General features: G+C 40.0%; 1 protein-coding gene across 2 annotated transcripts in view; it reads right to left on the bottom strand.

The window, feature by feature from the left end:
• Window positions 1-15,400, bottom strand: part of LOC113542324 (glutamate receptor ionotropic, NMDA 2D) — a 77,382-nt gene that overhangs the window by 22,957 nt on the left and 39,025 nt on the right. For both annotated transcript variants that reach the window (XR_004578100.2, XM_026939757.3), the window contains exons 8-11: window positions 13,654-13,822; window positions 3,776-3,929; window positions 3,273-3,398; window positions 2,550-2,779 (exon numbers count right to left, since the gene is read on the bottom strand). Coding sequence is in view for 1 of the 2 variants with exons in the window: in XM_026939757.3 (XP_026795558.1) it covers window positions 2,550-2,779; window positions 3,273-3,398; window positions 3,776-3,929; window positions 13,654-13,822 (679 nt within the window). In the remaining variant the exon portion in view is untranslated. The remainder of the gene's footprint in view (window positions 1-2,549; window positions 2,780-3,272; window positions 3,399-3,775; window positions 3,930-13,653; window positions 13,823-15,400) is intronic.

Raw genomic sequence — 15,400 nt, 5'->3', positions numbered from 1 at the left:
ACAGCATGTATCCATGGCCCCAATATGCCTTGTGTCAACAGTTCAGACTGGTGGAGGTGGTGTAATAGTGTGGGGAATATTTTCTTGGCACAGTTTGGGCCAGTTATTACCAATATCAATCATCGCTTGAATGCCACAGCCTATCTGAGTATTGCTGCTGACCATGTGCATCCCTTAATGGCCACAATTTACCCATCTGCTAATGGCTACTTCCAGCATGATAATGCACCATGTCACAAAGCAAAAGTCTTCTCAAACTGGTAAAATGAACATGACAATGAGTTCAGTGTTCTTCTGTGGCCTTCCCAGTCACCAAATCTGAATTCAATAGAAAACTTTGGGTTTCCAGATGTGGTACACCTGGAAAATACATCTGAAAAATCTGCAGGAATTGCATGTTGTAATCATGTCAACATGGACCAGTATCTCAAAGGAATGATTCCAACATCTTGTGGAATCCATGCCACAAAGAATTGAGGCTATTTTGAGAGCAAAGGGAGGTCCTACCCAGCATTAGTATAGTGTTCCTAACAAAGTGAGTGTAGACTTACTTTATATGTTTTAGACATTTTTTTATTTAAATGATTTTTAACAAAAATAATTTTATAGTAATTTATCCTTATGATCAGTGAAATGTGGGACATTGACCCCTATTCTTCAAGTTGCATATTGACCAATTCCGTCTTTGGCATATCTTTGCGGTCACACTAACTCTGACAGTAGTTTTTCAGATGAGTTATAGGCACATGGATGCCATTGTATATTTATATATATTCTATATAGTTAGAGATTACTAGGTTTCATAACAATACTAAAACATACAAGAAGTGATTTTATTCATACTGATTTAGTCTGTGTTTGATTTCTTTTTGTGTTTTGTTTATTGAATTAAGGTTCTAAAATAAACTGTCTATATACATGATACCATTGATTTTAGTAAAAAAGAAAGCATTGCAAAAGATAAACCTCTAAGACCATTCATTCCAGCTGAGACTATTTTATTATTTTATTTTTCTCTTCTGTGTGCATTTAATTTACCTTTGAGATTCCAAAAAGAACATTTAATATCACTGAAATAATTTCTTCCACTCTTGGGTTTAATTCTTACCTGCTGAATAATTTCTTTTTATTGGCTCTTTATGACCATGTCTGCATAAATTAGGGCATGCTTCATATAAATTCGATGTATATAAAGGTAAATTTGAGTATGTTGTATGGGTATGACATGTAAATAAGGGACTAGCAGGCAGGAGCTTGCATCCACACAGCTAAGCTGATTCAGCAGATAACCGCTCATTTTGATGTCATATGAAGTTTCATGAATCAGAAACATATTTATCTGAATGTCATTCAGTGCACTCACAACTGTGCTTGTTTGCAACTTTGATGATTAAGAGACATGTTTTGTTTATACAGGATAGGGAAAATGAATTTTCAAAACTGTCCCATGAAATGGTAATGAAATGAAATGATCATTGTTCCAATTTTAGCAAAAATTTTAAGCTGCTTAAAAAGCAGAGTAATAAGCAATAAGGTAAGGAAAAACTGCCACTGAAATGGAAAGATGATAAACAAATAAACCACGAAAGAAAAGCCTTAACATTCTTAAATAACAGCTTGTAAAGTGGCCCTTCTTAGAAAAATAAGTAGTGCTTACAGTGGAAACCAAATAAATGCAATTTTGCTTTTGTATTTCTTGGAGTAGAAGTAAAGTGGTCTGAGTGTGCCAATCACAAAAACAGCTTTGACTTCCAACAGTGCTGTTAGTTTAGTTGCAGATTGGTTCAAATATTCTTTAAAGTGCTTTCAGATTTGCCTTCTAATCTACTTCTTGATAGGACTGGGGTCCTGCTAAAAAAAAAACACCTGGTCAAGAGAAAAACTAGTTCACTACTGACATAGGTCCAGGAACATAATGTCAAATGCTGTGATATGATTTTCAGTCTAAAATTTTTTTTTTCAACAAAAATTATAATGTTGTTTTAGTTGTATGTCTTATAATCAAACACATGACTTGAGTACTTATGTACTGTTCATAACCGAAACAGTACACCCAAGCACAGACACACTATATATAGCACATTGTGGGACTTAAACTATAGAGCCAAATGTCTTGGCCTCATGACCTAGCACCTTAGACACAGCTTTTCCTCAGACACCAATAATACCTTAACCCCCAAACCATATCACTTTACTTTGTTGCAATTCACTAATTGATGCCATCAGCAATAAAACCACTTTAATAGCTTTATTCTTAACTATGTCTTGCATTGCTGAAGATGAAATGTGTCCTTTTTATCTGAGCACCAATAGGTGGCTTGATCCACACAATTCCAAAGGTATTAACAATCTTCTATCCTGACTGAGTGCACTCTTTCTTTCTGCTTAGGTCTCTATAGACATGAACCGAATCGATTCTACACTCCACATCCATGCGCTGCCCTGAATAATGAAAACAGCATGAACTCAAGCACGCACACACACATACTCTGCCTTGAAAGTCTTTTACTTTTACCTCCACATATACACACACATGTACTTGAACGTACCTTCTTGTCACTGAGGCCAGACACAGTGTCAATGTATTCCTCTTGGATCATGAAGGCCGCCAGGTTGGCTGTATAGCTGGCAAGAAAGATTACAGCAAAGAAAGCCCAGACGAGCACCATGATTTTACTGGTAGTTCCTTTGGGGTTCTCCACAGGCACAGAGTTATTGAAGACCAAAGCCCACAGCAGCCAGATGGACTTCCCTATGGTGAACTTAGAACCTCCTGCTTCTAGGAGTCAGAAAGAGAGAAAGAAAGGCTTACATTAAAAAAAAAAGTGTTTGGGTTTCTCTGCCTTTTTTTCTAGTCTATCCTTAATTTAACTGCAATAAACTGGACACAGAGCACCAGAATGGATGATAAAACAAGAGCTGCACATTGCCAAAAGAGAAATATGTGACTGAGTAGAGAAGCAGTAGGATGCATACAGAGCTTCTGTACTCCTCTATTATACATGAGGGTTGAGGAAGAGTGAAAAGTCAGCAGTGGCTACTGCAGAGCAATCAAAAACAGATCTAAAAAGAGATAAGGCTAGGTGAGTTTACTTATTAGTCTTTCTCGGAATCCCCCTGCTGCACAGAACAAGTGTGTTCATTCATCTCTATAGACAGCATGCTAGTTATGTAAAATATGGCCATTATTAAAAAGCAATAGAGATGTCTGAGAGCTGGCACAGTGAGCTGGAAAACAACATGGCCGCCAGCAAGCCAGGGGTTTGACTCACTCTTGCCGTTCTGCAGACTGCGGTTATATCCAACTGGACTGAAGAATTCAAAGATAAAGACAGTCACTGCTACCACGGTCAGGCACATAACAAACATCATCACCCAAACTGCAGGGCTGTATGGCTCTGAGAGGGCAGTGAAAGATAAACAAAAGAGAGACAGAAAAGTGAGAGACAGACAAAACAGAGAGAAACAGATCCAAACAACATTATATCCCCTCTACACAATTGCATTTGTATTGATCATTAGGTTACAGAGAGCATCTTATAATGTAAAAGCAGACACAGATCCATTAATAACAAAACAAACTGTAGCATTTGGTAAGGGAATGTTTATCTACTGCATTTCTCTGAAGTAAAATAAATAGTTTGTTAGGATAGGGAACATTAAGTCTGACTGATTTGTACAATATGTACCATCCGTGCACTCATTCATCACAGTGTTAAAAATGGTTTAAACCTGCAGTGATAAAACTGTTTTTGATCATGAGACATGTACTCACCAAGGAAGGCAGAGGGTGAGACTGTGCCATTGCTACGGGAGACCATAACACTGATTCCTGTCTCCACAAAGGGCACTGAGAAGTCAATGACCTCTGACCTCTCCTCGTTGATCGTGAGGGAGCCGATAGCCATGTCTGCACGCTTATCCACCACCTAGAGCATAGGAGGAATAACTGAGCACCTACAGCGTGGCACAGGGTGGCAGCTGCCACTCTATTTGTACAGCTCCGGAATTATTACTCTAATATTATTTAGCACTGCCCACACACGTAAGACAAACAAAAGAATTGTGAAAAGAAAATACATTATTCATATGTGAATTCACACAAACAGCCTACCAGTTGCAAGGAATCCAGACTCAGCTATGCTTATACATTAATTTCTTTCCAGCTCAGAACACAGACAGACTCACATCTGACTTCAAGTTGTGGTGCCGAGGCTTCACTTAAAGTAAACGAAATAGGCTGGAAATAGCAGCTTTTTTATAAGAAGCTCAACCTGAAACAATTAATTATGCTGGACTAAATTCCGTAATACAGTACAAGTATACACGAATTCAGAAGCATTTAAGTGTCAAGTGCATGCTCAAAATTGTGCTCTTTTGAAGACAGTTGCAAGAAGCTGTGTCCAGAAGGCTGTCTGGTGCCTGTCTTGCTGGTAATCCTAGGACACACTGGCAGTCACCAGTGGTGAGCGAAGCTATCAAGTTGAAGAAGGACGCCCTCTGAGTAATGCTCACAGAGGGCTCTCCTGATTCAACTGAGAGGTATAGGACAGATGGGCTATGGTAAAAGCAGTTTCTGAAAAAGCTTGAGCATGGAGAGGACATGGAAAAAGACTTTGAGGTGGCCCCAAAGAAGTTCTGACAAACAGATTTGTGCCTCAGATGGGGGAGAAAAGACTATGCATAAGCTCTGTTAAGCAAGCATGGGGGAATGATGACTTCTTCTGGGGATATTGTTAAGCAAAGGAAGGAGCACTTTGAGGAACCCCTTAACCTAGTTGGAATGCCCTCCCTATAGGAGGCAGTGTCAATGATGTTTTGTAGTCCTTCTCTGTGGACTTATGGATTTGGAGAAGGCCTAGGATCATCTCCCTAGACATTTGTTTTGGGAGGCACCACAGGGGTTTGGGGCATCTGGGTCACTATATTGTGCGATCCAGTTTCAGTATGAGCTCAATTAGAGCTGTGTCCATGGTCTTGGCTACACAGTCAGAGCTGCACAAGCACTGGAGGGTGCTATCCATGGTTCTGAAAAACCAGTGGAAGTCCAGATTCATCATCCCTGTTTTGGACCTGGGGGCTGGACAGAGGGCAGGGCCAAATAATCACACATCACAGGCTTGCACTGATGAGGATGCTCAGAAGATGGAAAAAAAAGTCCTTGCATTCCCGTTCCCATATAAAGGAGTGCATTTCTCAGTCTCTTTCTCTTCTTAAATTTATAGAGGAATACACAAATTTGAGCATAGCTGAGGCACCACCAGACCAACCAAAAAGTATCCCTACTGGTGCCCTTGTGGACCCTAACATCCCCTTTCACTGCTAATATCCTCTACTGTAAGTTCACAAAGAACTCATTGTTTTTTCCACTCCTTTATTTTTTCCATTATGTTTTTTCCACTTTTGTTGGGCATACTCCAAAGAAATGGAAACCCTCCTCCTAGCCATCCTCCAACAACAGGAGGTAATCCAGGTGCTGCAGGAGCCTGCAGGAGGTCATGGAGGACCTGGTAGCTTCTAGGAGAGGTGTGGCTGTAACTCAAACTCCATCCAACACAAGGCAAACCAAGAAACATCATCTTACCAAAATATTGATGGATGATGATGTTCAGGATTCTTACATACCTTCCTCCCTGAGACAGAGCTCTGGGATAAAAGCGACTGATTTAGTATCATAGCCTCCTTCCTAACAGGGGAAGCCCAGCTAGCCTATTTCTCTCTCACTGCAGAGGACATCAATGATAATGACAAATTAAAGGGGGGCCCCCTTGCAAGGGTTAGACTGGCCCCAACTGCTGCTGCTGCTGAATACAATTGGACTAGACAGCAGATGGTGAAGGTCCTCTGAATTTCAAAGGTCGTAACAAATGAACAGGTAACTATGGACCTTGCCCCCCCTGAATTATTATTGAAACCCCTGAATCCTCTATGGCCACACTAAGCATGTTCATATCAGTGAGAAAGGTTATGACCCTTCCACAAAGAGAGCTACCCTGGCACTAGAGGGAATCTGAACTTCCCTGACCAACGCCCCAAGGGGGGTGTTATTGCCTTGTCTAGTGAACTTCTGACAGGCTACAGCACCCATCAGCTGTACTCCCTAGACATGCCCAGGTGCTGTCTGATCCTGAATGATAGGAGCCATCATGGACTCTGGGAACACAGTTATGACAATTCTTAATGTATTATTTTCTTTGATCATTCTGATCTTTACAGCCTGATTACTGTCTGTAAGGAACAGGATTTAAGGAGATGAGATAGAAGTGAGCAGTAATCTTAAATCATCTACGTTAGTAGTTCCAGCAAAGCCTTTGTAGCTGCTCAGAGTTCTGTATATATTTGTTTCCTACATTCTGCAGAATTCTATGAGTACAATGAAAAACTCCAAATAAGGCCTGCAGAGCAGAATTAGAACTATACCCACTAATAATTAAAATTCAAAAAAGAGACCTTCCATCACAAAGCCCTAAGATACCAACAGCTAACCCCGGAGAGAAACACCCTCAGCCAGCTGGTCTTAGAGCTGACTTTACAATCCAAAACAAGTTACCAATGCTTTAGCAATGTAAAGTCTTTTACCATGCCAATAAAGCTACTTGAATGGGAACAATGGTAATCAGAAATTGGTCGATGAGAACAATGGTTATCAGAAATTAGTTGATGGGAACAATGGTGCTCAGTGATTGTCGATGGGAACAATGGTGATCAGTGATTGGTCAGTGGGAACAATGGTGATCAGTGATTGGTCAATTGCAAAAATGGTGATCATTGATTGGTCTATAGGAACAATGGTGATCAGTGATTGGTTGACGGGAAGGCAAACCTGCTTTCTTAACTCATATAACCAGCAGCTGTGATGTGAGCTAGAGAACCATTTATAGTACAAGACAGTCAATAATGTCTGCAAAAAGTTGCTAGAGTTGTCGCTAGAGTCTTTTTCAAAGCAAAGTTACTAAAGGGGTCTAAAAGGTGAGGGCTAATTCCTACTGACACCACTATCAGCAGGTAGTTGAACGGCATTGTTGGTAATGTAGGAAACAAATATATATAACTCACCCATAACATTAAAGCCACTGACAGGTGACAGGCAGCAAGTCAACAGTCAGTCTTGAATTAAAGCAGGTCAGTTTTAAGTCTTGATTAAAGCAGGAAAAATGGGCAAGCATATGGATCTGAGCAACTTTGACAAGGACCAAATTGTGATGGCTAGACGACTGGGTCAGAGCATCTCCAAAAGGGCACGTCTTGTGGGGTGTTCCCAGTATGCAGTGGTTAGTACCTGCTGAAAATGGTCCAATAGAGGACAACCAGTGAACTGGTGACAGGGTCATAAGCACCCAAGGCTCACTGATGCACATGGGGAGCAAAGGCTAGTCCGTCTGGTCCAATCCCACTGAAGAGGTACTGTAGCACAAATTGCTGACAAGGTTAATACTGGCTATAATAGAAAGGTGTCAGAACACACAGTGCATTGCAGCTTACTGGACCAGAACTGGACCATGGAGCAATGGAAGAAGGTGGCCTGGTCTGATGAATTATGTTTTCTTTTACATCATGTGGATGGCCAGGTAGATTTGCACTGCTTACCGTGGGAAGAGATGGCACCAGGATGCACTATGAGAAGAAGGCAAGCTGACGGAGGCAGTGTGATGCTCTGGGCAATGTTCTGCTGGGAAACCTTGGGTCCTGGCATTCATTTGGATGTCACTTTGACTTGTACCACCTACCCAAACACTGTTGCTGACCAAGTACACCCCTTCATGTCAACGGTATTCCCTAATGGCAGTGGCCTCTTTTAGCAGGATATTGCGTCCTGCCACACTGCAAAAATTGTTCAGGAATGGTTTGAGGACAGAGGACAGAGAATTCATGGTGTTGATTTGGCCTCCAAATTCCCCAGATCTCCATTTGATCGAACATCTGTGGGATGTGCTGGACAAACAAGTCCAATCCATGGAGGTCCCACCTCTCAACTTACAGAACTTAAGGGACCTTCTGTCTTGGTGCCAGATACCACAGCACACATTCAGAAGTCTTGTGGAGTCCATGATGACCTACTACTGGCCTCTGATCAAGATTGTGTCTCCTTGCTTGTGTTGCTTGACCTTACAATTGATACAATTGATCATGCTGTTCTCCTCAATCGACTAGAAAATGTTGTAGGCATTAAGTGAACGGCCCTCTCCTGGCTCAGTTTTTATTTGAGTGATCGTTATCAGTTTGTAGATGTAAATGGTGACTTCTCTACGCACACTAAGTTAAGGTTTGGTGTTCCACAAGGCTCTGTTTTAGGCCCACTGCCCTTTTGTTTATATATGCTTCTATATATATGCTACAAAATTATTCGTAAACATGGTATTAGCTTCCACTGTTATGCTGATGACACACAGTTGTATGTTTCAGCAAAGCCAGATGACAGACACCAGCTTAATAAAGTTGAGGAATGTGTAAAGGACATTAGAAACTGGATGCTTATTAACATTCTCTTACTTAATTCTGACAAGACAGAAGTACTTGCACTAGGACCACATGCAGCTAGAACTAAGCTTTCTGATTACATAATATCTCTGGATGGCCTTTCTGTTTCATTATGTGCAGCAGTGAAAGACTGGTGTCAATAATCACACCAAGGTCTTTTACTGCTGCACATAATGAAACACACATATGATGCAGAAAAATTAGTTCACGCTTTTGTTACCGCTAGGTTGTAATGCCTTACTGTCTGGATGTTCCAGTAGATGCATAAACAAGCTCCAGTTAGTCAAGAATGCAGCAGCGAGAGTCCTTACTGGAACCATATCCACATCACCCCTATCTTATCCACACTGCATTGGCTCCCAGGCAAATTTCATATTGATTGTAAAATACTACTGTTGACCTATAAAGCACTGAATGGTCTTGCACCACAGTACCTGTGCGAACTTTTGGTCTTTTATGATCTGCCACGCCTACTTCGATCAAAACGTGCAAGCTATTTGTTGGTACCTCAAATACTGAAGGCTGCAGCACGGGGTAGAGCTTTCTCTTACAAAGCCCCACAGTTATGGAACAGCCTTCCAGTTAGTGTTCGGGGCTCAAACACAGTCTTAGTATTTAGTCTAGGCTGAAAATATATTTGTTTAGTCAAGCCTTTGAATAGTTTTTTCTTAGGTAAAGGGAGTGTTGTGGTAAACTGGGATGTTTGGATGCTGTGCCCCCCCCCCCCCCAACCACACACACACACACACACACACACACACTCTCACACTTTCACTCAGGTTTGCTGTCAGTGGAGTGGCTGGCCACTTTATGTCCCAGGGTGCCCTCATGTCTGTGTTACCTTCTGGCTCTCCCTTTTAGTTATGCTGTCATGGCTAGTCTTGCCGGAGTCCCTGCATGCAAAGTACATTGTCCTTAACCACTGCGGGACAAAAGCTTACCTAACAATCTCTCCCTCTCTTTCCCTGTCTCTCCCTCTCTCTGTCGAGTGATGATCCATCATCAGTAATCACTTTATCCAGGTCAGATGGCCAGAGCCTTTCCTGGGAAAACTGGGCAATAGGCAGGAACACACCCTGGATGGTATGACTTGCATACACATATTCACACCTAAATGAAGTGTAGAGTCACGAATCCAACTATTTTTGGTAGGTGGGCAGAAACTGGAGGACATAGACACAGGGAGAACATGTGAAACTCCACACAGGAAATGTTACCTGCTGCACCATCATGCCACCCAAAACAAGATGTGTAAATCACAAACACAGAATTAAAATATTGATCATTGTGACATAGTAACATGATGTTAAAGACAATGTGAAATTGGATTTATAATGCATTTTTCTTTCATAATAGGGGATGGGGAGGTGTAAAATGTAATGACATCATTGGTTAATATATTTCCCCTTGCTCACTTGTGCATGATGACAGTTAAAAATTTAGATATGATTTAGATATGACTCACACATAAGTCATTCAAATTTAACCCTTTAAGTTCCCAGGACCAAGCACATTACATTCCACACTCTCATAACTACACGCCTTTCCTATTAGATTCACTGTAGTTACTGAATAATTCATAGCTGCTGCTGAATTATATGCTTTATAATAAATAACTAAATAATAAGCCAGGATTTTAAGGGGTCAATGGAAGATTATGACAAAGCAATATTTTTGTGATTAATACTTGTGAATTATGTGCAATATATCAAGAGACATGCACTAACAAGGTAACAAAGGTTACAACAGTTTTGGATTTCAGATTTTTTTTTAAATATGAAAACCATAGAAAAATTGGGATGGCAATTTTATAAGGGTGAAGCAATCCCACCTCTCAAATCAAGCCTTGAGTGTGAAGGATAGACTGTGCATACATCCGTGGTGTGAAATACTAGGTTTCAGGGCTGATTTTTTACTTCTGTGTAGCACATTTTCATGTCTGTGTTTTGTGATGCAGAGAGGGGGTTTATGGGTAAGCGTTGCACACAGAGACAGGCTCACATGCTGTCCTCCAAGAAGATAATTTTATGTTTGGCGTATTTACGGTGTGGTGTGTCAACCAGCCTTCAGGGAAACGCTGATTGTTTAGCAGTTAGCTATATTCAGTTATGTACCTGGACATATGACAAGATGCTGTGACCTTTCTTCTGTGGGTTTCATCAAGTGTTTCAGAATAATATTGTTTCAAATACATCTTGAGGGTAACCAATAAAGTAAAAAAACACAGTGTAAACAATAACATTGCCCGTATCGCATCCAATACTTGTTGTCTTCTATAGGCTGCGGACATGTTCCTGCAGTCCCTTGTTTAAAGTGTAGTCTAGTAGAGTCTTATTATATTAAAGCTCAATTTCTAAGAATATCAGTTTAGGCCTAGTAACTCTATTAGTTTCTTAGGCTGGTGTCTTTAATAAACATATCTTCTCTGTAATAAAACTCTTGCATCGGACAGCTATAAATTAAGAGCACAAGCAAACAGATCAGTTTTTCCCCTGCCTTTTACAGAAAACTAAAGTCATGATATTGTGGCATGAGCGAATATAAAGTATGAGACTTCATACCAACCAAATGTCATTATAATGGCCAAATTAATCAGCCTGTATGATTGCACACGTTACTTTCTTTTTTCCTTCTAATATTCTCCCAGTAAAGACATAACACAAAGCATAGCACCTCAAGCTGAAGTGCTTCAGTTCATGAAACTCTTGATACTGCATAATACAGATGAGTGAACACACTTCATAAATGTTTTTCACATTGGTTTGACTTGGTTTATAATTTGACCATGCAAGGTTTTATTTTCCCAGCACTTTTCAAAACAAAGTTACAACCATATTGTCTTCTATATATTGTTCCTACAATTAAACATTAAGGCCAAACATCCTTTTTTGCTTTCCATTTTGTGTAAATTCTGGCTTGGTTCATGTGACACTGCCCCCTAGCGTACACTCTCAGATTACATGCAGAAATAAAGGTGGATATCTACGACAACTTGACATGCCCGCAGATACGCAGAAACAAAAGCATGAATCAGCCTTCAGGCCCAGGGGAAGAGCTTTCCAGGTCAATGAAGCATGCATACACACACAAGTGCATACATATGAACTGGGTAGAGAAAATAACCTTTAACCCAGTGCAAAGAAAAGCTGATATTCTGATGACTAGCTCAAATACAAAAAAGACTAAACAGAGGCAGAAAGAGTGATGAAGCAATAGTGTGACTGTTATTAAGAGCCAGAGGGAAATTAGGGAAGAGAAGGAACAGATAAACAGCAGTCAAATTAGATGGAAAAACAAAGGTGTGAGAAGAACGAGAGAAAGGGAGACAGGCTAAGAGGGAGAAAGAAAGAAAAAAATAGAAGAATAGATAAAGTGACAGAGGAAATGGAAAATAAGGCTCTGATTCCTTAGCAACCATCTTGAGCAGGCCTCCCTTGGGGGTGTGAGCACCGCAGCAGGGTTTCTCTCTCAAAACAACAGCCGTCTACATCTTCCTCACACGCAACAAGTGTAGGCATAGCCAAGATAGAGTCCCGAAATTGTTCAAAAATGAGGTGTGTGTGTATGTGTGTAAATGTGTGTGTTAGCCATCGTTCACACTTCTGCGTGGTGTGTTAAAAGGGGGACACAGTGTTTCAGTGGCAGTTTCAGAGTGACAGGCTGAGAATCCAGGCATTAAACACTTCACAGCTCCCTATGTTACACACAACAAGTCAGACCATCACCCACCCACACCCGCAAACACACATTTGCAAATGCACACATCAACTTGAACAGACAGTGTGAGGGTTTCATTCTCAGGGCCTTACAACTTTTACACAGTGCATAAGCTGCGCACTGACTATCCACAGAAACCACTGAGAGACAGAATACTGGGCTTTCTATATAATATATAAAATAAATATATAGAATGTATAAAATATAATAAATCACATTTGGTCCGTATAATCATTAAAGGGTATTATTGATGTTTTGATATAATTGCACTGCCTCATTTATATCATCTTTAAATGAGATGCAAAAAAATGTGGCCAGTCACAACTGTGACTCCTATAGAATAACACAACGATTAAATACGCAATTGGCTGTTGAACTATTTTTATTGCATTAATTTCTAATGCAATATCACCTACCACTTTAAATGTAACAAAAATTACAAAAAGGTATAAATAAATTTTGTTTTTACAAAATTTATAGTGCTTCACTGCTTTTTGTTTGCAGAATAAAGAAAAAGTAAGTTATAACACCCTAAATCTTATTAATCAGTTATAAATCCTGAAGCATATTATACATGACAAGAGGTGTTTTTTCTTTTTTGTTATATTACCTTAAGAGAGAGCGAGAGAAAAAAGAGGCTGTTGAGGCAACAACAGTTTATAGCTGTTACAAATGATAAACTAACTTGTTTTTCAGATGTTCCACAACATTAAACATAACTATAAATAGATAAAAAGTAAAATGTGTTGTTCATTAATAAATAAATTGCAACTGTTGGAAACCTGCTGTAGTTTCTTGGAATAAAACTCTTCAGGGTGTGCTGTTATCAGAAAATAATCAGCTTAGGGGTGGGAACAGTAACTTTGCTTCATGTTGGGCCCCATCACTCCACCCCGTTGTGCCACCAAGTGTTTAATTCCTTACATACTACGAATTACTTGATAGTTTGAGGTCAATGATTCATTCCTTGGGTAGCTGAACAAGAGGTTCTATTTAGAATATTTTTATTTTCCCCTACAAGGGGTTCTATTTAGAATATTTTTAGAAAACTCTATTGTAGGGATCTATTCAGAAGCTTTAAACATTTTTAAACAGCCGAGTCTGCTTAAAACACTTAGTTTATGCCATTCAGCTACCCAAGGAATGAACATCATGTACTCACATATTCTGGAATTATAAATCTAGGATAGTATGGGCTAATACCAAAGGAAATCAGAGCCTTGGATTTAAGTACTTTCTCTTCTGGTTAGTATCTTTTTTTCACATATATATATATATATATATATATATATATATATAGCCAAAATATACCATCACTACACCATTGCAGAGTGTGATAAAGTCTCCCATTAGAAACTCTTTCATCAGCAGAGTGAAAAAGAACATCAGTTAGGGTGAATGTACCAAACACAATATCTCTGACGGGAAAAAGTGCCGACGAGCCATCTGGCACCTTACCTCCCCAACCATGCCGTTCCACACACCGTCAATCTTCTTCCCATGCTTTCCATTGGTGACCAGATAGAGGTCATAAGTGAAGCCCACAATCTTGGCCAAACGCTTGAGGATGTCGATGCAGAAGCCCTTGCAGCACTGTTTCACAGGAGCCACCCCTTCCTGATGAGCCCTGTAACCACAGAAAAAAAGAGAGAGAAAGAGGAAATGTGAGAAAATAAAGGAGGATGTAGGTTGTATTATTTAAGTGTACTGCAGGAGCCCACAAACATATCAGTAATAATTATTTCTGTGCCAAGAACCAAGAAGTGCAAAGAGAAAAATGAAGGATGAGAAAGTGAGAGAAAGAGGATGTGAGAAAGTGAAAGAAAGTGAGAGAAGTGTCGATGAGAGAGACAGAGAGAGAGAGCGAGAGATTAAAGTTTATGTCTGATGGAGTGAGAGGTGAGTAGAAGGTGAGGATAATGAGATGAAGAAGCATTAAGCAGTGAGTAGCAGAAAGCATGCATAAGCAAACCTGGTTCACTCACTCACAAGGACACAAACACACACACACACACACACACACTCCCCAGGTCAGTGTGCCTGCAATAAGGCAGTATCCACATGAGACACATTAATACCTCAAGCACTCAAGCAGATTGACAGGCTACATGATGAGCGAGGGTGTGTAGAGATAGCCATAAGGCAAACATACAAAAAACGAGGGAGAGAACGAGAGCGACAGATCGATGGAGAAACAGTAGCAATGAATGTAGCCTCTGGACTTGTGCAGCCCTGCCTGGGTCTTACCTACCAAAGACAGTGAGAAACAGATAGAATAGGAGAGAAATGAAAGAAAGGTGACAAATGGTGTAACGAGGAGATCGTTCTCTGACTCTGATGATGGAGAAGTGGTGGCTCTAAAAAGAAAGAATTCCACATTGAACTCACATTGGTCCCTATAGGAAAGCTTGCTGGTATTATGTAGAAGCTGTTAGAGGAGTTTGTACAATGAACCATCAAGGCATGAATCTCATTTACGATAAATGTTTCTCTGATCTCTAAGCAGCACAGATCAGCTTTTCATCAAAATTAAGAGGTTGCAGAAATCAGTGCCATAATGACAAAATAAAGTGAAAAGGAATATTGGTCTCTAGTATTTCATAACTTATTTTTATCATGGAACTTTTTTGATACACATTTATGGCTAGCCAGTTTATATTCACATCTATTCATTTGGCAGACACTTATACCTGAAGCAAATTACAAGTAAGGGAGAATGTATTGCAAGAATATAGCAGTCACCGCTCAGCAGTAGTTGAATCATCCAGTTTTCAGAACAAAAGCTTAATCACTCTGCTACCTCTTTCAGCTATTTTATTTTATTTGTTATTTAAGATTGATAGATTGATCTGACATATTCCTGTAGCAACCATGAAACATGAAATTCTCAAGAAAATCCTATCTGGTCTGCCTTCAAATTGCATTTACAAACCCATAAGCATATTCAGAATACTGTAATATAAGTCGTACAAACACACTAAATCATTTTAAAGCACAGATTCCATGTTCCTATGCCTATCATTTGTCCATGGCTAAAGCCAACCCTAATCTCCAGCTACAAGATGAGTTTCCGATGGATAGGAATAGTGAATATTAATGTGGATGCATTCAGGAGCCCACAAGCCCATTAAGAAGCCTTTAAAAGCACCGCTTAGAGTGAGCTGAAATATTCAGGGCTCTTAGTGAGGCAGAGATTTACAGGTAC

Source organism: Pangasianodon hypophthalmus, chromosome 1, assembly GCF_027358585.1.
Source record: "Pangasianodon hypophthalmus isolate fPanHyp1 chromosome 1, fPanHyp1.pri, whole genome shotgun sequence".
Lineage (NCBI taxonomy): Eukaryota > Metazoa > Chordata > Actinopteri > Siluriformes > Pangasiidae > Pangasianodon > Pangasianodon hypophthalmus.
Note: the sequence above shows the minus strand (reverse complement) of the source record. Positions and strands in the feature narration are given on the sequence as shown.